This window comes from Pocillopora damicornis, chromosome 14 (genome assembly GCF_964200805.1).
Source record: "Pocillopora damicornis chromosome 14, jaPocDami1.2, whole genome shotgun sequence".
NCBI lineage: Eukaryota > Metazoa > Cnidaria > Anthozoa > Scleractinia > Pocilloporidae > Pocillopora > Pocillopora damicornis.
In genome coordinates, this window is record NC_142683.1 from 16,311,335 (window position 1) to 16,335,621 (window position 24,287).

Genomic DNA, 24,287 nt, shown 5'->3' on the forward strand with positions numbered 1-24,287 from the left:
GTGATCATATGGTCTAGTGTGTTGTTGCCGGCTCACTTTGCTGAAAGACCTATATGAAACCAAGACCTCACGCCTCATACCGGATTGTCTATATTTTAGAATGTAAAAAATTACTGATAGAACACTGCGAGTGGGTGAGACAAACCACTTTGTTGAGGTAATTATTTCAGACCTTACCTTAAAACGACGTTTCGTCAACGACGGAGCGTTGAATTCGTCCTGTTAAATTTGTAAAATTTTCCAAGACCGAAGATATTTTGATGAGTTCTTCAGAAGGTGACTTATAACACGAACGGTGTCGAGAGGGTACTCTTTTCTTAGTGGTCTCACGACGTAGGAGTATTTGATTTTATTCCTCTGAAATTTAGCTCGCGATAACTTAGAAACAACGCTTCGAGCTGGGGATGGCAAGCGTTAAAAATTTCTCGCTGCCACCAAAGATGTACACTTGACCGCGACAGGATGCAAATGACTCACTTTTTGTTTCACGACCATAATGATGTTTTTACCATTGCGTGACATTCTCTGGAAAACCAAAAGTTAACTACACATTGTGAACTTTTCCGAGGAAATGAGTCATAAATAGTGAATAATACACGGGCGCGTGTAGATGCGAATTTGATTGATGGAATACAATTCAAGCACGTGAAAAATTGCCTAATGTTCATGTAGTGCAATGATTGGGTTTGTTCTAATAGACTTTGGACGTTGTTTTTGTGGTACGTGATGGAACGTGATTTGTTAGGCGTGTTCGTTGCGCGTAAAGGAGCCGTAAAAACACGTTTGACTTAAAAATAAAACAAGAAACGAAATGCGAAACTTTCATGTCCCGATAAATATCGACCTTAATCAGCGAGGCTCTCGCGAAGACCACAAACCACCTCACTTATCAGATGAGCCCAAGATTTCTGGTTAATGTCATTCTTTGTGCACAGTTCCCTGATCCATGACATCATTCATAAGAACATAGGTATGTGTAGCGTGGGCGGGTTGAGATGGGACACTTTGTGTACCGAATGTTTTCATTTTTGTAACAGAAAAAGAGCATGACTTTCAAACGGACGAAAATATCGCGTTACTTCACCTTGAGAGAAAGAAAAAAACTTAATTTATCTGAACTCACACCATAGGCAGCCCAAGCTCTAGCTGCAAGATGATTATCTTGCGAAATAAGATTTTCTTTATCTGGCGGTGACATACCTGAGTATTTTTAGGAGCTGTGCCGTATTTTGACTTCCCCCACAGGCTCGTCAAATTCAAACAAAGAGTGAAAGTACTAGGCAATACTACACACCAATGAATAGTCTACTAGGTTATTTATGATCCAACTGCTTTTTTTTTCTACCAAGTCTTTCTGCTCATTTCTCATAAGGCAGGAAAAGCAAAGTGGATAGAGAAGCGCAGCGTGCGTAGCCGACCGGTTAAACAGGTTTTTTTACAGTACAAAATTACCAACTGTACACATGTGGTATATACATATATTCGCGTTATTTGAACTCTACCTTGTGCAGTTGGATTATAAAACCAAATTGTCTTGTTGTGCCCCTCACCGACGCAGCACCACAGTTTCCTTAGAAACTAAACCCATTTATTCATACGTTGTTAATTACAATGCCTGCAGCTGGTGCGAGGCCAAAAGCAACCAAAATATACTTAATAGACTGCGCTTGGAGTAGAAATCTCCCAAAAACTCAGCATACTTCGTATACACATACCTTAACATTACTAAAATACTTCTCGAGCGCTTCACATGACATTATTCTCTCACTTTCATACGATCTGGTTAGCTATACTTTATTATTTATTTATTATCCAGTCTATCGAGTTCATGTTCCATATAAAGCCGTTTTCTTCTTGATTTGTGTTCTTTGTTGAAAGAAATTTGATCATATGAATTAACGTTTAAGCGTTTGACGAAAATGAAATACCGTATGCATAAATCAATTGATTGAACAGCTCGTTAAAAGGAAATGTGTAGCAGCGAGAGAGGAGAATTAACAATCAGATCTTGGGAGTTAAGGGGTTTGAGTCTTTTGGAGTGATAGAATTATCATTAGCTCTTCGGATTAGATAGAGCTACTCTACTACATTAATTGATTAAATCGTTTTGTAAAGAAGCCTTTGACGGTGGCATATGTGCGTTGATAACGAAAATCTGAAAAGGAGAGGCGAAAATTAATTAATATGACATGAGCCGTACATCAATCAACAAAAAAGTCTTCCTCGGCGTTACTTCTTAGTTCCCAGGAAAGAGTATGCGTAGCCTCCATGCTAAAGTTTTAAACTACTTTCCCCTATGAAGGAGACTGTCAGCGTAGCTCAGTTCAATAAAACATTTGCGCTCTTTTTCTACTCACTTTGAATTAGAAATGTGAATTCAAACTTTCTGCGTCCTTAGAGATAGATTGTGAACGCATTCTCGTCTGGCTACCACGATCGCAAAACACCTTAGCGATCTCGTGTTTACCAATTTGTTCACCTTCCCTGGAAATGGTTTCTTGTTGCTGTTCACCTTCCTCGAGTGTAACATCAACGACACCACTGTCTTTTACCGCACCTACAAGAGTGGGCATCTCCACTTGTCCTGTTTGCAGTTGATTATCAAGGACATTCATCTCAACCATACCTGTTACTTCCGCCAGCAGGCCACTGAGGGGGAGGAGCAGGGCCAGGAAGCAGGAGAGGGACCACTGTGGATTTTGTTGCCATTCCTTGAAGTATCCGTACAAATGCAGGACATACTGAACTAAAAATTAAGATGTATGAGAATGATTTTGAATTCAGAAAACTATTGCTAATTTTTTGAAAAAAATATTTTCAACCTGGCAACAATAGCAGAATATCTTCCATTAAAGTAATGACATAAGCACAAACAGATAACTTTTGCCACCTCAGGTCATAGTGACTCAGAATAGCTACGATCTCATCTTACTTTATTATTTTACTATTATTTCTTAATCCCGACCGACAAACCAAGAACACCACACAATGATCTGGCCAGGTTTCGAACCCAGACCTCATGACCCGGAGTCCAGCACACTAACCATTACGCTATCGCGTCTCCCTCATAGAGCTAAAAGAACGTGATTAATTTGGTATTTTTGTTGATAGCCAACAGGATCGGATAAGAGGAAGACACGCAACATGTAAATCGCTTTTTAAGAATCTGTTAGCTTGGTCAGTCGCTAATAAGTCCATGAAAGGCAGATAACGAATTAAGTTTTAAAAGCATATGGAAGGAGATAAAACATCACTTGTTTGACTGTGGTGAAACCTGAAGAAAAATAAGTCCTTACCGGATACACCTATGTGTTCAATAGGATTTCATTTCTTCGCGGCGAATTACATCCGTTCGTTTTCTCTCTGGCTGTAGCTGGATGCAGTTCAAGACCATGCAAAAGACCAGGGTGTTAATACAAAATCAACAAACTGATTTTTTTATTTTTGAGAGAACGTGAGAAAAAACATGTATTCATGCCAAGTGTAGACGTGAAAAAATAAACAAAATTAGTTAAATTTTCGGTCACGTACTAGCTATATTTGCCCTTCGTCTACAAAAAGGTTGAATTGTTACTCTAGCAGTAATGAGTATTTCAGCTACTATAACTTCTCTGTCTATATACCTTAGTGTAACTCATTGTATCAGGAGCCCATTCCTGACTATATTCAATGCAATTTGTGTCGTATTTCTTTATCGGACGGTGTTCAATTTACTCTTTTTTACACAGTAAATGAAAAGTAAACAATTTCTATCAGCCAGAAATTAACAAGGCGTTCCTAACCTTGAGTTCACTTAATTACGTTGTCCTCAACCCAATTTTAAAACTGTGACATGGCGACAAAATTGACTCTCTCTTCAGCATTACTCTTTTCATAGAGGAGGGAGGGGAGGGGGGGGGGGGGCTTCAGAAAACATCCCAGCTAGGAGTCGATCAGATTTAAAATCTCAAATCGATTTGCTTTCCCTCGTAAAATAGAGAGGCGATCAAAAACATGAATAAGACCCAATTCCTTTGTAATTTGTGTTTGATCTGACTCCCCTCCCCTTGTACACTCTAATTGACCAAATCATTTTTTATCCCTCAGAACTAACCTTACACCTAATACTTATATTAAGAATGAAATTTCCTCTACAGAACAGTCGAATTTAAGGTATCTTTTTGCTTCCGAAAGCTTAAACATTCGGAACTGCTTTGAAATAAGCTGAAGACTGTGGACTGCTAAACCTACGGGGAGACTATGTCATTATTAATCAGCTAAATTTTCGCAAATTAGCGGAATTCATCACTTGCGGCCCCGTCTCACACTGAGAAATAGTACTAGGAATAACCCGCCGTTAAGAACTGGAAACTCAGCATAATTTCCTGTCTCGTTGGTATATATATATTTGTAAAGGATATAAACCATCCTTTGTATACTTTACAAATTTGCATTATAGGCGTGGCGGTAAGTTAAACTTTTTTGTTCAATTGAGGACACGAGTTCATTACGTTTATTGAGTGGTGAGAATTCAGGTCGGCACATGATAAGTAATTTTTCTTTAAGGCAGAGGTTGAACCTCTACCTCAAAGAAAAATTATTTGCTGACCTAAATTATGACCTCAAAGAATTTGTAATTCATATCCAAATGTCGCAGCTTTCGATAATTTTAGATGTAAAAGCTATTAAAATTTTTCGGTTTGATATATTTAATTAAGAATTAATATACTTTAGAATTATCAAAAAATTCTCAAATGACATTGATGTTCAATGTTGCTGTTAAGAAAATTCGTTAGGTACATTAAAGGCTGTTATCACCGGATGTCGTTGACAACAGCACTGGAACGTAGAGTAAACATTTGGGTCTGAGTTCCTTTCATAGCCCTTTAACAGTCCTTTTATTAGATTTGTGTGCACTAGAGACGTCAGCAGAAAATAATGGAACAGTATTATTTATAGTTTCGAGTTACGCATCGCATTCGTTTCGAAAAACATCCGTCCACCAGGTTTCCCCGCCGAGGTCGCCGGTGAATAAAATTAATGTATTGGCAGGGGCCCATTACCCGTAGCCTCCATACCAATTGTACCCTTGAGTCAACCCTGTCATGTATCTCTTTATTTTTAGAACTGAGATACGTGTGTGTGTGTCTTGTTGTGGATATTGCTAAGTCTCTTGATTTCTTTGTATAACTGGCAAAATGAGAGTAAAATTTATTATCTAAAGTAAACGTGAATCGAATTTCAATTATTCAGAATTGATAACGACGTTCATGAAAGATTTCTAGACATATTTCCCGCCTTTAAGAGTTTGAAACTTGAAGCCGTAATCAACTCTCGATCTCTGTATCTTCACGTCAGACGAGTCATGAATGCATTGGAAAATGCTGTGTTTTCTTTATACGACGCAGAGGTTTTCATCGAGTATTTGAGGAACTTTGGAGAGAGACATAAAACATCGCCCGTGAGGCTGGAACATTGCGAGGTATGTATTCTATTATGCCGATCAAGGCTACTTACGGGTACATATTGTTGTAAAGCGCTGTATAATAAAGTAAACTTCAGAAGAGGGAAGTATAGAGCTATCTAAGAGTACATATCGTTGTTTATGATCCATCAATTTTTTTTTGCTCGCACACGATTGGTCTAAACTCACGCAAGTGACTAAATATCCCCCACCTAAAACTGGGTGATATCCGAGAATATAACCCAAGCGATATTCCCAAATTTGCAAATCTTACGTCCACCACGATAAGTCTTCGTTTCAAACTTAATTAAATTCAGGATAAGTTAGTATTATCATCTGAGTTGATTACCTAAGCTGAAAGCTCACGTTTCGAGCGTTAGCCCTTTGCAATCGCTCTGACGAAGGGCTAAATCTCTTAATTACCCCCTTCAGTCATTCGATTCAGTAAGCTGTTCATAAACATTTTCCACGTGCGTTGCAAAATATTTGAAGGATAATAAACACAATAGCCTCTATTTTGCGAGAAAATACGTGCAGATATTTGCCCTTGGAGATTGTCTGTCCCTCGAAGGTCTCAGTTTTCGCATCTTGGAACAGACAATGTCCGCGGACAAATATCCGTGCTCATTTTCGCGCCAAATGGGAGAAATTATTTATATAGCGCTGTATGGTGATGTGAAATTCGGTAGAGGGAAGCATATGGCTATCTAGGGGTACATACTGTTGTGAAGCGCTATATGGTTACTGCATTTTTTTACGGATTTAAGTGTTACTCAGGGGTATAATGTTGTGTTGTGCTGTATAATGATAAAAGTTGCAGTAGAGGGATGTATAGTGGTATTTAAGGGAGGGGAGAGAAGGGGATATTGGCGTGCGTATTCGAGGAGTTTATTCTACGATGTTGGGAGACATGGAGTCGAATGATCGACGGAACGTGTTTGCTCATAATGAATCTCAACTAGTCATCGACTATCTCTCTAAGCACTATAGTAACTTATCCTTTCTTAATCATTGTTTTGTCAAAACTCTTTTCCAGGGTCTTCTCTGCGTCTACATCCGAGATGGCGGCTACCAACTCTGTGGAGTCTGTGAATTGGCCTGCCGCTATCTTGGATTCGCAATGTAGGTGGACCCTGGGCGAGAGTTTGACCCATTCCCAATCAGATGATAGGAGAAGCCTTAATTTGGACATTGAAGGACTCGTTTCCAACAAAATGCACCGATTATGTCGCCGAGACTTGGAGGGAGCTCTTCCGCTTTATAACTGCTCCTATGATGAGAGGACTGAGGAGAGCAAACACTGGCACGTGAGACTTAAAACTGAGAGACCCTGTGGACTGGGAATCGGTCGAGAGGAAAACTGGGATTTTACTGGAGATGACTTAAAGAGGACACCATTCCAAAGTGGACAAAATAAGCATGATAACAACTACTATAGGGGAGTAAGGAGGTATACGAGTTGTAAGAAGCCTAACGTTGCGCGAGGATTGAGACGAGTGAAAACTGAAACAGACAAGGAGATAGTCGCGATTAATGAAGCGCGCAGAAGAATAAAGTTGAGGGCGATGAAAGAAGTGCGCTTAAAGATGGGAATAAAGGAAAATTGCGATTAAAAAAGGGAAGGAACCAAGGGAAGGAGAAAACAGATGCGAAAATATGAAAATGTTTAAAAACTTGTGCGAGGAAAAAGGTGAAAAAGGCGCGCACATGTATAGCATGAACACGTCCGTCGGCGTTCAAAACCGCGTGAGAATATGGAGAACGATAGACAGTAGAAGAAAAATAATCAAAGAGACGACGCGCGTTTGTTAAGTGGGTGGGGGCTTGAAACATGGAATGTTTGTACCCTGTCAGCTATACAGATTATCAACTTAGCGCGCGCGAGTCAAAACAAGCATTGAAGTCCACATAGGATTTGTTATCTCTGCATCTCACGCGAATCCTTAGACAAACGATGAAAATCAACGCAGTTTTTGTATTTTATACACTGTATATTTCTCTTACACAAAGAATAGAAAAAATAAAGTACAAAACAAACTGCATTAAATTGTCTAAGGCTTTAAGTAAAATACGCGCTCAACTGAGACATTAAAATGAATCCATTTACTCCCAAGACTGATTATAATTTAAATTCTCCTCACAAAATTAATACACCGAAATCACTGGAGGATAACTTTTTGCTAGAAACGTAATGTTACATCGAATTCTCGGAATGAAACAACAAAGAAACATTCTTATCAGTTGAGAGAATTTTTCCTCAGAACTTGGGAGTTCATGAGTTAATTAAACTAAGCTGAATGAACAATTACCTTCAAAAATGATACAATACTTCACACAAATAGCATCAAAATACTTCGCACGAAATATATTGACATATTACAAAGCATATTTTGCTAAAACTGTTCCAGCTTGCTTTTAAAATCCTACGCTACATTATACTCAAACATGTGCAAGGTTAACTAATACATTATATACCAGTATATACCTATGGAAGTAACGAAAATCTGCTAAATTAAGATTGATTGTACAAAACTTTCTCCTTAAAAAGCTTTTATACAGTATATCTTAAACTTTTGACCACATAACGGGTTTTAATTACAAAGCGTACTCTAAATATCTAAGTATAAATTCTCAAATCTAAGAAAGATATTATCAGACATCTTCAAATTGTACTAAGGTAAATTTAAAGAAATGAAAACAATTTGAACAGGAAATTTTCAAAAATTAAAAGTTTTATCCTGAGGCCCTGAAACTTTTCAACTACGGACTAGATTTACATTTATTCACGAACCTTTTCACCAAAATAATTCTCATTGAGGACTACATGGCTTATTGTAACTATACCTCTCTGATTTATTGGCATAAATATTTTCCTACTGGAAACAACGAATTCCTTTTCACGTTAAAAGACACAGCTATGGAAACTTCAGTTACATTGAACTCTGCGTCACTATTTCTTTGTTTAGATTACACGGCAATTTTTAACCTCTCCGTCGTGGTTCTTGAAAACTGATGAGGGTGGAGATTCACAACTGTGTAGCTGTGTCTTGTTGTGGGTATTGCTCAGTGCCTTGATTTCTTCGAATGACTGGCAAAATGGGAGTAAAATTTATTATCTAAAGTAAACGTGAATCGAATTTTCATTATTCAGAGTTAATAATAATATTCGTGAAAGATTTTGTTTCAGACTATTTGAGTCCAACCCAAAAATTCAAGACATGTTCCCGCCTTTAATTAAGAGTTTGAAACTTGAAGCCGTAATCAACTCTCGATCTCTGTATCTTCACGTCAGATGAGTCATAACCGCACTAGAAAATGCTGTATTTTCTTTAAACAACGGCGAGGTTTTCATCGAGCATTTAATGAACCTTGGAGAAAGACATAAAACATGGTCCGTGAGGCTGGAACATTTCGATGTATGTATTCTATTATGCCGACTAAGGTTACTTAGGGGTACATATATTTGTATAGCGCTGTGTAGTGATGTAAACTGCAGAAGAGGGAAGTCTGGTGCTATCTAGGGGTGCACATTGTTGTATGGCGCTGTATTATGATGTAAACTTCAGAAGAGGGAAGTATAGTGCTATCAAGGGGTGCACGATGTTGTAAAGCGCTGTATAGTAATGTAAACTGCAGAAGAAGGAAGTGTAGTGCTATCTAGGGGCACATAGCGCTGTATTGTTATGTAAACTGCAATAGCGGGAAGTATAGTGCTATCTAGGGGTACACACTGTTGTTTATGATCCACCAAATATTTTTTTCGCACGCGATTGGTCTAAACGCAGCAAGTGACTGAATATCTCTCTGTAAAAACTGGGTGATATCCGAGAATATCACCCAAGCGATATTCCCCAATTCGCAAACCTTACGCCCACTGTAAAAAGTGTTCGTTTTAAACTTAATTCAATTCAGTGAGCTGTTCATAAACATTTTTTGCTCGAGCGTTGCAAAATAATTGAAGGATGATCCACACAACAGCTTTTATTTTTCGCGAAAATATGTACAATATATAATATGGTATTTGTCATTGGACATTATCTGTTCCTTGAAACTCACAGTTTTTGCATCTTGGAACAGATAATGTCGGCGGACATATATCCGCACTTATTTTCGCGCCAAATTAGGCCAATAGTTTATATAGCGCTGTATGGTGCTGTAAAATTCAGTTAAGGGAAACTTTGTGCTAATCTATGGGTACACATTGTTGTCAAGCGCTGTATGGTTGTATAAACTGCAGTTTACGGATGCACAACGTATTGAGGAATGTTTAGTATAGTATGGTGCTGTATGTAGATTTTAGCTGCAGTTTACGGATTAACAGAGCTACCCAGGGGTATATTGTTGTATTGTGCTGTATAATGATAAAAGTTGCAGTAGAGGTATTTATAGTGCTATTGAAGGGAGGGGAGAGAGGGGCATATAGGCGTGCGTATTTGAGGAGTTTATTCTAACTATAAGGAGACATGGAGTCGAATAATCGACGGAACGTGTTTGCTCATAATGAATCTCTCAAGTTGACATTGACTACCTCTTTGGAAGTATTATAGTAACTTATCCTTTCTTTTAAAATTATTGTTCTGTCAAATCTTTTTTCCAGGGTCCTCTCTACGTCTGCATCCAAGAAGGCGGCTATCGACTCTGTGGAGTCTGTGGATTGATCTGCCGCCATCTTGGATTCGTCATGTAGGTGGACCCTAGGCGAGAGTTTGACCCATTCTCAATCAGATGATAGAAGCTTTAATTTGGACATTGAAGAAATCGTTGAGGGACCTCTTTCGTTTCATTACTGCTACTGTGATGAGAGGACTGAAGAGAGCAAATACTAGCACGTGAGACTTAAAAGTGAGAGACCCTATGGACTGGGAATCAGTCGAAAGGAAAACTGAGATTTTACTAGAGATGACGTTAAGAGGACACCATCCTGAAGTGGACAAAATAAGCATGATAACAACTACTCTGGGAGAGTAACGAGGTATATGAGTTGTAAGAAGCCTGACGTTGGGCGAGGATTGAAACGAATGAAAACTGAAACAGACAAGGAGATAGTTGCGTCTTATGAAGTTAACAGAAGAATAAAATTGAGGGCGATGGAATAGGTGCGCGTAAAGATGGGAATAAAGGAAAAGTACGATGTAAAAAAAGGGAAGGAACCAAAGGAAGGAGAAAAAAGGGATGCACAAATGCGTTAAGTTGTAAAAACTTGTGTGAGGAAAAAAGGTAAAAAAGGCGCATACAGTATTAACACGTCCGTCGGTGTTCAAAACCGTTCGGAAATATGGAGAGCGATAGACAGAGGAAGAGACACAATCGAAAAGACGACGAGCGTTTGTTAAGTGGGTGGAGGCTTGAAACATGGAACGTTAGGACACTGTCAGTTGCACAGATTATCAACTTGGCGCGCACGGGATGAGATCTGTTCTCTCTGCATCTCACGTGAATCCCTAGAATAAGGAGACAGACGATGAAAATCAACTCCGCTTTTGAATTTTATACACTGTATATTTCTCCTACACAAAGAAGTAAAAAAAATAAGTACAGTAGCAACTGCATTAACTTGTCGAAGGCTTTAAGTAAAATACGCGTTAAACGGAGACACTTAAATGAACCCATTTACTCCAAAGACTGATCATAGTTAAATTCTCCTCTCAAAATTAATACACCGACAAACACGGTGTCAATAGGAATTACAGAAAATGAAAACTGGAGGATAGTTTTTTGCTAGAAAGGTAATGTTACATCGAATTCTCAGAATAATGCAACAAAGAAACACATTCCTATCAGTTGGGAGAATTTTCTTCAGAACTTGGGAGTTCATGAGTTAATTAAAATAAGGTAAATGAAAAATTGTCTTCAACTACAAATAAAAATAGTATCAAAACACTTCATACAAAATACACTGACATCATACAAAGTATATTTAGTTGAAACTGTTAAAAATTAAGAAAGGTATTATCAGACATCTTCAAATTATACTGAGGTAAATTTAAAGTAATGCAAAAAAATTGAAGGAATTTTCAAAAATTGGAAGTTTTATCCTAAAGCGCTGAACCTTTCCAACTAAGGACTAGATTTACATTTTTGTTCATGAACCTTTTTAACCAAAAAAAATCCCCATTATTGACTACATGGCTTAATTCATCTGCTTCTCCAATTAATTAGCGCTAGTATTTTCTTACAAGAAACAGCAAATTCCATAGCACATACATCGGAAGTCACAGCTATGGAAACTTCAGTTACAGTGAACTCTGCTTCGCTGTTTCCTTAGATTACATGGACAATTTTTAACCTATCGCCGTAGTTCTTTAAAACGAAAAGATAAGTGTTTAATAAAACGAACTAGAACTGACGAAACTCGTTCTATTAATAACAAGGTTGTAGCCAGCTTTTAACTTGTTATAGGCCTGTTCCTTAAGAAAGTTCAATTTTTGTTTCAACATTTGCAAGAGTCATATCATAAAAGCGAAGCGGGCGGAATACAATTGTAAGCCGGGCCTACGGGACTAGAAGCTGGCTACACCTCTAAAAGTAGGTCTAGTCTGTAACATATGGTCAGTAAATTCAATAACATTATGTGTGATGTTTACTTCTTCAAATGAAGCTTAGAATGGCAATCTTGGCTCTGATAAAATTAGATTGCATTAGAATAGACTGAAAAAAATATTAGTCAATTTCTCTTGTGAAGATAATCTCAAATTGTAACAAAGTAATTTATGATGTAGAGAAATCACCCAAGTTTTATTAACATATTGCTACAAATTTTGCAAATCAAACTTTTGGAAATAACAATTTGGCCAACTTTTGCAAATGACGAACTGTTTCTTTGCTTATCAAACGCTTAGAGTATAAAGGTAATTAAAACCCGGTGAACAAGCTCATGGTTATGTAAAAGAAGAAGCCTTTAAATTGTTTTCCATAAAACTGATTGTGATACAGGAATAGAGCTGAGTGTCATTTTGACGAAAACAAAAACCTCGTAATCTCCTTCAACTACTGTCGGCATTCATAAGAGAAGCCTTGTTACATTTCGTTCTCTTTGTAAGCAGTTAAATTTTAAAGGTAACTAAAAAGACAATTCCACTGATCAAAACATTTGAAATAGACTGTTTTTATTTCTTCATCAAGGTAGAGTTACACATCTCAAGTTCTATTTAACAAAAAAGTAAAATGCAATGAAAAATAGTTAAAAATTCTCAAAATAGAGAAACATTTAAGCTGTCCAAGTTCCTACGTCGTTTTTTTTGGGATGAGAAAAAAAGACAATTTTCATTTATGTGATTTTACATTTAAATTTTCTCTTCCCTTTGCCATGAAGTTAAGAGTGACGTCATCTCCAATCAGCAAAAAGGGCGCCCAGTGTTTGATGTCGCAGAACTTGTCCGATTCTCTGAGGCTTTTCATGGCCAGGTTCAGTGACTCGCTTGCAGGTTTACCTTCTGCAAGGTGTTGATAAAAGCATTTCATGAACTCAAGAGTAGCTTCGTCATCAATCGCCCACAGGGATACCACAACAGACCGAGCACCAGCCCCCAAAAAAGCGCGCGCAATGCCAACCACACCTTCAGCCTTGATCTCGCCCTGGCCGCTGTGGCAGCAACTAAGCACAACAAGTTTGGCCCGAAGTTGAGCATTCAACACATCTCCAATTGTTAAAATGTAATCCTCCTCCGTTGGCACAGTAGATATTCGGTCTGGGTCAGGTGTAAGAGCAATTTCGCCAGTTTCCATACATCCGTGTGCCGCAAAGTGAACTAAGGAAACGGAACTGAGTCTTTTCAACACCTCACGTTTCGTGGCCTGACTGCCAGTGATTGGCGTGATATTCAGAATTTTTCCGATCATTTCTACTTCTTCTTTAGCACACTGAAGCTGCTTGAGGACTTTCTTTCCCTCGCTGTTAGTAACCTCGGCTACCCACGGATCTCCTACAAGTAACGCACCACTGCTTTTGTGATAATCATCGGGGCAATCGGCAATGAGTCTAAGACTTGTTAAAGATGGAGCGAGTCGAATTATGAACGATTCACACAGGTATTTGGAATTACCATCCTTCAATGCAGCGTAAGGAGCGAGCCACAGGGCTCCATCGGGAATAATGAGGAGCTCATCCCCTTCAAGCAAGTCAGCCACCGGCTTCATAACGGTATCATACAAAGTGCTTAAGCATTCATCTTGTTGGATGGGAAGTTGAGGGTTATCTTCTTTAGTTTTCTCATCCACTTCTGACCGGTTCTCCCTCAAAGCATCCAAAGATCGATTCTCGCATTTCACATTAAAACGAACACCAAGTTTCCTATAGGCACCGTGCATGAACGACTCAAAGGACTGGCTGGCTTCACTATTCTCTGAAACAAAACTTTTGAGTTTACTTTGTCTTAACTGAACATGATTTCCTTCGGACACCACCCAAAGATTGATGTCAGTTTGGTCCACTGCCTGAAAGACAGTGTTTAATGGAACGTTTTTTAGAACTTTTAAAAAACGTTTCATCCAAATCGATGGAGATTTAGCAGTGACTTCTAAATCTTCATCGCCTGTCTTTTGCTGACCTGTTCCACCACAAAAACTGGATTCCATGAGGTCGGTCAGAGCTTGAGCTCGTCCTTTCTCAGCAACAAATAAGGCTTCATCTACATTACCTTGTTCTACGAGAACTCTCCACAAACCCGTATACGCCATTTGATGCTGATTTCGAAAATTAACTTTCCACTCATCTTTAGATTTTAGAAGTACTCTCAAGGAATTGAATAAGTTTATGCTAGCTTGGTAATGTTCGACGGCTTTTGGCAGTCCACCTTGCAACTCAAAAACCCTTCCTAATGAACAGTAGGCCATTGCCTCCAACGATTTGTCTCCTACTTCTTTAGCTATTTTAAGATGTAGGTTCTGGTACTCTATGGCTTTTTTCAAATCACCCAGATTGTGATAAGCACTGCCAAGATTGCAATAAGCAACACCCTCCCCATGCTTGTCTCCTACTTCTTTAGCTATTTTAAGATGTAGGTTGTGGTACTCTATGGCTTTTTTGAAATCACCCAGACGGCGATAAGCATTGCCAAGATTGCCATAAGCGTTACCCTCCCCATGCTCGTCTACTACTTCTTTAGCTATTTTAACTTCTAGGTTGTGGTACTCCATGGCTTCATTGAAATCACCCAGACAGCCATAAGCATTGCCAAGATTACCATAAGCGTTACCCTCCCCATGCTTGTCTCCTATTTCTTTAGCTATTTTAAGATGTAGGTTCTGGTACTCTATGGCTTTTTTGAAATCACCCAGACGGCCATAAGCATTGCCAAGATTGCAATAAGCAACACCCTCCCCATGCTTGTCTCCTACTTCTTTAGCTATTTTAAGATGTAGGTTCTGGTACTCTATGGCTTTTTTCAAATCACCCAGACAGCCATAAGCAATGCCAAGATTGCCATAAGCAAGACCCTGCCCATGCTTGTCTCCTACTTCTTTAGCTATTTTAAGATGTAGGTTGTGGTACTTTATGGCTTTTTTGAAATCACCCAGACTAAAATAAGCATTGCCAAGATTGCCATAAGCAACACCCTCCCCATGCTTGTCTCCTACTTCTTTAGCTATTTTAAGATTTAGGTTGTGGCGCTCTATGGCTTTTTTGAAATCACCCAGACGGTCATAAGCATTGCCAAGATTGCCATAAGCGTTACCCTCCCCATGTTTGTCTCCTACTTCTTTAGCTATTTTAAGTTTTAGGTTGTGGTACTCTATGGCTTTTTTGAAATCACCCAGACGGCCATAAGCATTGCCAAGATTGCCATAAGCGTTACCCTCCCCATGCTTGTCTCCTACTTCTTTAGCTATTTTAAGATGTAGGTTGTGGTACTCTATGGCTTTTTTGAAATCACTCAGACTGTGATAAGCATTGCCAAGATTGCCATAAGCAACACCCTCCCCATGCTTCTCTACTACTTCTTTAGCTATTTTAAGACCTAGGTTGTGGTACTCTATGGCTTTTTTGAAATCACTGAGACTGTGATAAGCATTGCCAAGATTGCTATAAGCACGACCCTCCCCATGCTTGTCTCCTACTTCTTTAGCTATTTTAAGATGTAGGTTGTGGTACTCTATGGCATTTTTCAAATCACCCAAACGGTCATAAACATTTCCAAGATTGCCATAAGTAACACCTTCCCCATGGTTGTCTCCTATTTCTTTAGCTATTTTAAGATGTAGGTTGTGGTACTCTATGGCTTTTTTGAAATCACTCAGACTAAAGTAAGCATTGCCAAGATTGCCATAAGCACCCCCCTCCCCATGCTTGTCCCCTATTTCTTTAGCTATTTTAAGATGTAGGTTCTGGTACTCTATGGCTTTTTTCAAATCACTCAGACGGTGATAAGCATTGCCAAGATTGCAATAAGTAACACCCTCCCCATGCTTGTCTCCTACTTCTTTAGCTATTTTAAGATGTAGGTTGTGGTACTCTATGGCTTTTTTCAAATCACCCAGACTAAAATAAGCATTGCCAAGATTGCTATAAGCAAGACCCTCGCCATGCTTGTCTCCTACTTCTTTAGCTATTTTAAGATGTAGGTTGAGGTACTCTATGGCTTCTTCTTCCCGATTATAGAGATCTATGACTTTCTTGACATCACCTGAACTTGCACTACCGTGGTCATGACTAATAGGATCTTTTTCCTCCGTGGACTTATCTCCCACTTCACTGACAGACTGAAGTCTTAATGACAAAAAGATCCTATTATATTTGTCAATCTTTTTTATGTTAAGGGTTAAAAATGTGGAAAAAACAAAGAAGATTATGTTTCTGATCATATTGATATGTAATAGTCCATTTTAACATTTGCGTGCTTGGTTCCCAAGCCTCTGAACAAGAGCGATGATTAAGGGTGGCCTTGTTATGATAAAAACATTGCTTCTTTTTAAATGAAAACTACTTTGTTATTATTGTTTCTAGATACTGGTCTCTATCATAACAAGGTCACCTTCAGCTTAGCTCGAAATCAAAGGCTTGGCAACTAAGTACACAACTATAAAATGGCCCATTAGGAGGGCTTTGCATGAAAGGTAGATGATTTTATCAACATTCAGTCTTAAAGTCAGTTATGAAGTAAATCTACACTTCAAAAAATGTTTTTTCCTGTGTGCAGCCTCAAAAGTTAACGCAAAATATCTAGATTTAATCCCTAGTTTCCAAAAACTGAGCAGCACTTGCTCAATTTTTTAATTAATATAGCTTTAACATCAGACAAATATGTTTTGCAGCAGTGGAAGAAATGAGTCTACAACACATATACATGTCTTTAAAACTTGTATTTGTCCATAGGAAAGCACAACGAAAGTTTCCGAGTCTCTAAGTAGTGGAAAAAGGTCGAAGGCAAGAAAATCTGCATAAGATATGTAAACATTACCGAGCTTTTTGTTCTGGCATGTTTTAGAGAGATCATCTACCCAAGTACCATGTATAAACTGGATGAATACTAGTCTTCTAACCCTTTAACTCCCGTGAGTGACCAGAAGAGAATTTCTCCTTACAATAGCAATACAATATCAATCAGATAAGTGTTGAGAGTAAAAAAAATATATCAATTTAAAAATAGTTAGTTGATGCAATACTGAATTCTCTGTACTAACATTACAAGAATTGTATGGTTGACAGTAAGGATAATTACAAATTTGGTCTAGGAAATTAAAGGGTTATTTAAACTAATGTACCAGTTATTGGCATGGATAGTAGAACTAAGTCAAATTGGCTAAAAGGAGTAATTTCATTAGTCATGAAGTAATAACTTCTCCTGTGTTTTTAATCACACACACTTAAAGTATATGAGCTGACAAGTTCCCATCATAATTAATACCCTTCTTTGTATTTCTCCCTTGAAACATCAAATTATGGAAACTATTTCCATTACACCCACGGTTAAAAATGAACGATTCCTTCAAAGGATACAGCTAGTCCCTTATCACACCAACTGATTGCTTCTTCAAATCTCTTCAATTCAGCACAAGCAATGGCTCCTGTAGGCAAAAACACAAAGAAGCATACAATTAGTGTAGCTCAATTCTGAGAAAAGAACCTGAAACCATTGAAATCATTACAGACCAGAAGAAAAAAAGACAAAACAAAACAAAACAAAAAAACTAAACGGAAAAGAATAAACAGGCCCTATTAGGTTTCAGTTAGATTTATTTAGCTTTAAAGACAACTAAAACTTCCAAGAACATTTAAATTGGGATCAACAACTCCCACAAAAACACTAAGAGTTAGTTAAGTCCTGATGCTTCTTTTTAAAACAGCCAGATAGTGACTTAAGAGCGTGTCCACGAGAACACCAGCAGTCGTGCTACGTGCCATTCAACCGATTTTAGTGAAACTTTGCCAATTTAAAGGATCTACCCCAAAGCTAAAAAAAAGGACTGGTTTCTGTTTTAGTTTTTCCGGAGGGAGATAGACCACCCCCCCCGGTTTTTTTTCGTTTTCACCAAGGAAATCGCTTCAAATAGGTAAAATGTATGAAGCTCTCACTGCGATGGTATTTCACCGATTACTCTGAGGGTTTGCACACATATTTTAACATCTTCAGTTAATAGGCGCCGCGAGTATCAGTCAGTTTGATCGACGGCTTGTCAATCAACAGAGGCAAATATACGACTGTGGTTTTAGACTTTTCGATTCATCCAAATATTTGACAACTTTGAGGTCAAATATCTCCCGTTGCCAGAAAGCTACAACACTAATCTTAATTACCCTTTATAACCCATCATTTCATCTCTGAAAATCATCAAAAAAATCTCTGGGCACTACCGTATTGTCTTGGATGTCCTTTAAAATCTGCGACTGTGACAAGTTTCTCTCAACTACACCTGTCACGCAATTCTTGCTCTAGGTGGTCACTTGACAAAATAAACCTACATTTTTTAGCTCTTTATACAAGATGATTGGTCAAGAAAGGTAAAAAATGGGAAAACTTTCGAGATTTTTTGTAGGAATGGAAAATCTCACGTTTAGAGAGATGCATGTAGACGAAAAATCAATGGAAAAATTGTAGCGTTTCTTTCTTCAGTCGTTTATTACTTTGAAGATTTACTAAAATCGGGACATAGGGCTCTTGTACAGAACAAAACATTCATTAGCCTATACTTTGATCGTCTATTATTATCATCGCACAGTTTACAATAAGGAAACTGTAACAGGAGAGGAGATTTTAAAGTCACATTTCGCCTGCTTGTTGACGTACAAGTTCCCGAGTGTAACAACTTCGGCTTTTCCATACCGCGAATGACGGGAAACTCTGCCCCCCTTATTTGGTAGGAGCCAGTACCAGTAGCCTCATAAATTCATTAACTACGTCATGTTTCCAGAAAATAAGACTGGAAAATGTTTTTTCCACTTTCCACCATCAAGAAATTCCACGTATAGTATTGTAGTTGTAGTATTTGCAGGGTTACTGACCTTTCATGAGAAGTAAAAATTGTTCATCTTTTTTTTTCAAGAAGACACTTCTAGAAAGTTCTTAATCCTTCTGTTATCTTATTTTCCTGTTTTTTGACTTCAAATATCATTTGTATTTGCTATTATTTTCGCTGATTTCCATTGGCCTTTCCTGCGTGCACGTGCGAGCTAGTTCATACACAGGACTCTTTCGAGTTTCTCCGGGTGGTGTCGGGCTTAGGTGTGTAGGTCTGGCTCAAAAGATATCTGCACGCTGCAACACGGGTTCCTATGTTTTCTCCTTTTTCTTCATTTGGATTTTCATTCTCTTGCTTGCATTATCACACATTTATGTTTTTTTATTCCCTCAGCGCGTTCCTTCAGATTTGGAAGTAGGCCATCAAAAGTCAATATTGACCAGAACTGAAATCCTTTTCTATCACTATTTGTTTAGGAGAACCCCCGTCATTTGTGACTTTATTTCACAAGAAAATGTGTTTTTATTTGCTCTTTATTTCCATTAGCAAATGAAACTAGGTCCTGATAAGATTTTTTGTCTCGTGACTCCCAAAAACTGTGTTTGCGACAACATCAATTGAGAGATCAAAGGCAATTACGCCTGAGAAATTCGCTTGTAGCCTTCTACCTGCAGAAGGCAACTCTATATAATGAAACGTTCTAAGACCTCTGTAAACTAGAGACATTGGTTGATGTTGAGGAGTGAAATATTTACACTAAATCTGTGACCCTCAAACGGATCACGTACTCGTACATGTAACGTCCGGAAAATGTCACGCATGCAAAACACCGTAGGCGCAACTGGCGAATTCTATCCACTGGCTTCAATAGCAAAGAGACAACTTATTTACTATTTGTATATGAACAACCTTATTTACCCTACTGGAAAAAATCCTTGATGAAGTCTACTATTGTCAGACGAAACGCGTGGGAGATAAATACAAGTTTTTACTTTCTTAGTTCGTGCAGTGATGCTCACTAGTTTGTTCCGTCAAAAATGCTTTTAATGTCAAGTCCCGTCGACCTCGACAGAAAAACTAAGCTCTACCTGTCATAATCAATGGTTTGATACCGTAAGTACCAATTTAGGTACATCACTGGGCTTTGATCACAATGATGAGAAAAATGTGCGTTTCCTCACGCTCGCCACGTTTATTCTTTGGAAAATCATTTTACTAGAGGGCGATGTCGCTTAGCTTGGCGCGTCTTGACTCTGGCCGACGAAAATTATCGAGGTGAACTCCATGAAATTCTAGTCAAATGTTTTAAAAACTTTGTTTACCCTTGATTTGCAGGCAGAAAAAAAAGGCAAATCCCGAACGGTATTTCAAAACACTTTATTCATTAGTCAATTAATGAACTGTTTCATAGCAGCCCGAGGAAAAAGCAAAATTGAAACTACCGGCGTATCGGTCGAACGAATTCCAATTTTTTCAACAAGGAGTTGGTAAGTTCATTTTTCCTAGTAAATTTGAGTGGGGGTCATTTTTTTGTGACAGCCAATCAAAGATAGACATCTCTGAAATGTCTCTGAAACTCTTTTCAAAAAGAGTTTACACTTCCGGTAATATTTTCCTCCTTGCAACAGCGCAACAGACATTGTTAATCCTATGTAGTGTAGGTGTATCAGTTGTATTACGTCTTCATAGTGATGCCATATAAGAAATCGAGTGTCTAAAAAGCCCTCAATTCAATCTAACACTCGAATTGATAAAGTCAAGATGGTGCAATTGTCTTGTTCATTTGCAACCAACTGTAGAACCAAATGCTATTTTTCTCGCGCTGGCCAGGGACGGCAACAGCTCATACCTCTAAATTCGTGGGTATACAGCTTAAAAAAAAAACATTTGAGAGACGTCAGTGTATCCCAAACATGCGTTTCGTCCGAGATGAAGCTTATTCTAGCGCGTATTGGCTTATTTGGAGATTACGATTTCACGATGTACCTCAAACATCGTGCACAACTTGGTGTGAGATTCAGACCTTCGGGTTCGTAAATGCCAGTATCCTCTTCATAAAAATTGGAGACATAAATTGAGAAAGAGGTGAATCTGCAGATGGCAGAAGAAATCAAAGCTGGTGGCGAGTCTTCCTGGTGGCAAGGTGACTGTAAACCTAAATAGAATGCGTACTATAGCTGCTATCTTAGAGTCGGCAATGAATAAGGAAGAAGGGCAAGAAGAAGCCCTATCTGAACATCAGTTTTCCTAACTGGTGATTTGTGACTGAGATGAACTTTATATCATATGATTGCTAGGGATACACAGGTACTGTAGAGGTGCTCACATAAATAGAGGTGGGTGATCCTCCCTCTGACTTAAGAACTGCGACAAGTTTATAGCGCGGACCAACTGGCACAGTTTGAAGCACCTCAGGGTCTCACTAGGCTCATCAAATTAGAAACCTTCAGCAAACTAATCGTAGAAGCGGGTAGTTATCAGTAACGTGCACTGATTTCTGAACGCGGGTCATCGCGAGAACTATACCCAATCCGTCATAGACGAAACAAGAAAGCGAGATATTCTTGCTAAAAGAAGGATGTATCAAGTCGTTTCAGTCACTGGCTGCCATACAAATGTACCCTGACAAAGACAAACACAGTGAAGGTGACAAAAAAATTCCGCCTATGATAAGATCAAGAGGAAAGGGACTAAGACCGGCTTGCCATGCTATAGGGGATGGCTACGTTCAAGGTCGGACCTCAGGTAAAATTCTGACGAACAATCCCTAACTAGCCAAGTGGACTTTGGATGGGCTCTTTGGAAAACACAAAAAACAGCCACCTTTTCTCAGAAAGCAGAGAATTATCTCCTAGACGTGAGCTGGACAAGGGAGGAAACAAGTAAGGCAACCGCCTCTAATGTGACTTCCCAAATATCGAGTTTAAGAGACAACACCAGCCAGAAATGTTGTCTAAGATTTACCGGTTGATACAGCAGCAAATCGCTCGATACTTCAGCCGGTTATCTGCCGTAACAGAAATTGGTTTACTGATGAAGTCCCCCTCTGTAAATATGAATGAGGACGGAGAGGCCGATGCCAATGATCTAGCTTCAGAATTCGAAACTGACCGAACAAGGCAGAAGATAAGGAGTGGCCTTGCAAAATGTCGACAAAGACCGCAGGAGAGGGTACAGCTAATATTTAGCTAAAAAAAAAAAGGAAATTTGCGTCTCACTTTTCTTTCATATTTATTGTCTTTGCTCACGAAAACAACTGGCTATGTCTTGGGATTTCATCAAGGGAAATTTGCAGGAAGCCTACTCGTCAAATTACTGTTGGCTCATTCTTACTTAAAAATTTTACAAGTCACGCAATTGAACGCCGGCAACACTCGATCTAGAGAGATGTAGATTTATATGTAGTAATAGAATGCTTGAAAAAAATATGCAGATATTTTACGATCGAAGCAGGCAAATAATCATAGAGATCTGCAGATTATTCTGAAATTGTTATTTAGCAGACAGCATGAACAACGCGCTTGAATAATTCCTACGGAGAGTCTTCGGTCACACAACAGATGTTAGCATTGCGGAGTTCTGCATGGAAATGTTCGATGGCGGTAAGTGGCAACGACAACACTATTTTAATTTTATTTTCGGGATAGAAGCACAGTTTTTAGTCCGATAGAACTATTGATATTTGCTCTCGAGCGAGAGCGCAGAATTTCTCGTCTGCAAAAGCCGAAGTTGTAGCACACTGGAACGTGTAGTAATATCGACCAACACGCAGTATGTGACTTTAAAATTTCCTACAATGAGCAATGATGATGATAAATAATCAATTTATAGACTAATGAATGTTTTGTGCCGTACAAAAGCCATATCTGCTGATTTAAGGAAATCTTCAAAGTAATAAACGACTGAAGAAAGAAACGCTACGATTTTCCCATTGATTTTTCGTCTACATGCATCTCGAAAGTTTTTCTCGAAAGTTTTTATAATTTTTCACCTTTCTTGATCAATCATCTTGTATAAAGAGCTAAAAAATGTAGGTTTATTTTGTCAAGTGACCGCCTAGAGCAAGAATTGCGTGACAGGTGTAGTTGAGAGAAACTTGTCACAGTTGCAGATTTTAAAAGGCATCCAAGACAAAAATACGGTAGTGCCCAAAGATTTTTTTGATGATTTTCAGAGATGAAATGATGGGTTATAAAGGGTAATTAAGATTAGTGTTGTAGCTTTCTGGCAAGGGGAGATATTTGACCTCAAAGTTGTCAAATATTTAGATTGAATGCCTCTGTTGATTGACAAGCCGTCGATCAAACTGACTGATACTCGCGGCGGTCATTAACTAAGGATATAAAAATATGTGTGCAAATCCGCAAAGTAATCGGTTAAATACCATCGCAGTGAGAGCTTCATACATTTTACCCCTTTGAAGCGATTTCCTTGGTGAAAACCAAGAAAAACCGGGGGGTGGTCTATCTTCCCCCGGAAAAAACCAAAACAGAAACCAGTCTGTCTTTTTGAGTTTTGGGGTAGACCCTTTAAACTGGTAAAGTTTCATTGAAATCGGTGAGATGGCATGTAGCACGACTGCCCGGTGCTCTCGTGGACACGCTCTTAACATATCTGACACCTGTGACTCATTGAACTTAAGGAACTAAAATATTCATGCTGAAATTTTGCTCTGCATTCTGCATTGAGTTCTTCATCCCGTTCAAAATAATATTCTCATCATGATTATTGGAAAGTAATTGCGTAACAGTCAAGAGCTGGATTCAAATGTACATCAGGGTGGTCTCGACCTCTTAATTAAAGTCAATTGAGACAAGATTGAACTCCATTTAACTTCATTACTGGGATACCTGTGGTAGCCCAGTCATAAAATGCCTTTGTTTTTTTGTCGTCTTTTTTTTTTTTTTTTTTCCTCCGCCACAAAATGGAAAAATTGCGCAATAGTACCCAGAGGTTATTGGGCCCTCAACACCATGACAACTAACTGTGATCCAATGAGGTGTTCACATGCTGATCACGCGTGCTATCTTGATGATGACTGACGTTGTCATGCACGGACAGGGCCGGGTCACATGACGAACACGAGATTTTTGCCCATAAAACTATTTTGTCAGTCGTTTTGTATTTCAACGTAATTGGATTACGATCATTCAGCATTATGGAGCAAACGCTCAAAATACTTATAGACGCATACACAAGTCGTATTGTTCGCGGCCAATCCACACAAAAAGATGTTATTGAGCGGTAATTTTGGATCGGACAGAATCGCGAACGCTTGAAAGCCATGAAAGCATTGAATGCCTTGTATGTCTTGTATGCCAAGTATGCCAATGTCTTAGTTGAAAACGTAAACTCGTTGCAAAAAGCAAAATCTGAAATCTGAAACCAAACTGCATATACTCTATGCAATCTATTGAACAACACTACTACCGTGAGACTGAAGAACAAA

General features: G+C 38.6%; 1 protein-coding gene across 1 annotated transcript; it reads right to left on the bottom strand.

Moving 5' to 3' along the window:
- Positions 1 to 10,911: 10,911 nt before the first annotated feature.
- Positions 10,912 to 14,536, bottom strand: LOC149034734 (tetratricopeptide repeat protein 28-like). Its single transcript, XM_089194366.1, has one exon. It carries the CDS (start codon positions 14,273 to 14,275, stop codon positions 12,707 to 12,709), a length of 1,569 nt encoding a protein of 522 aa, XP_089050492.1. The 5' UTR covers positions 14,276 to 14,536; the 3' UTR covers positions 10,912 to 12,706.
- Positions 14,537 to 24,287: the final 9,751 nt, after the last annotated feature.

What these genes read in the sequence shown, in the direction of transcription:
- LOC149034734 (XM_089194366.1), bottom strand. Translation starts at nt 14,275, where the DNA reads ATGGCCTACTGTTCATTAGGAAGGGTTTTTGAGTTGCAAGGTGGACTG.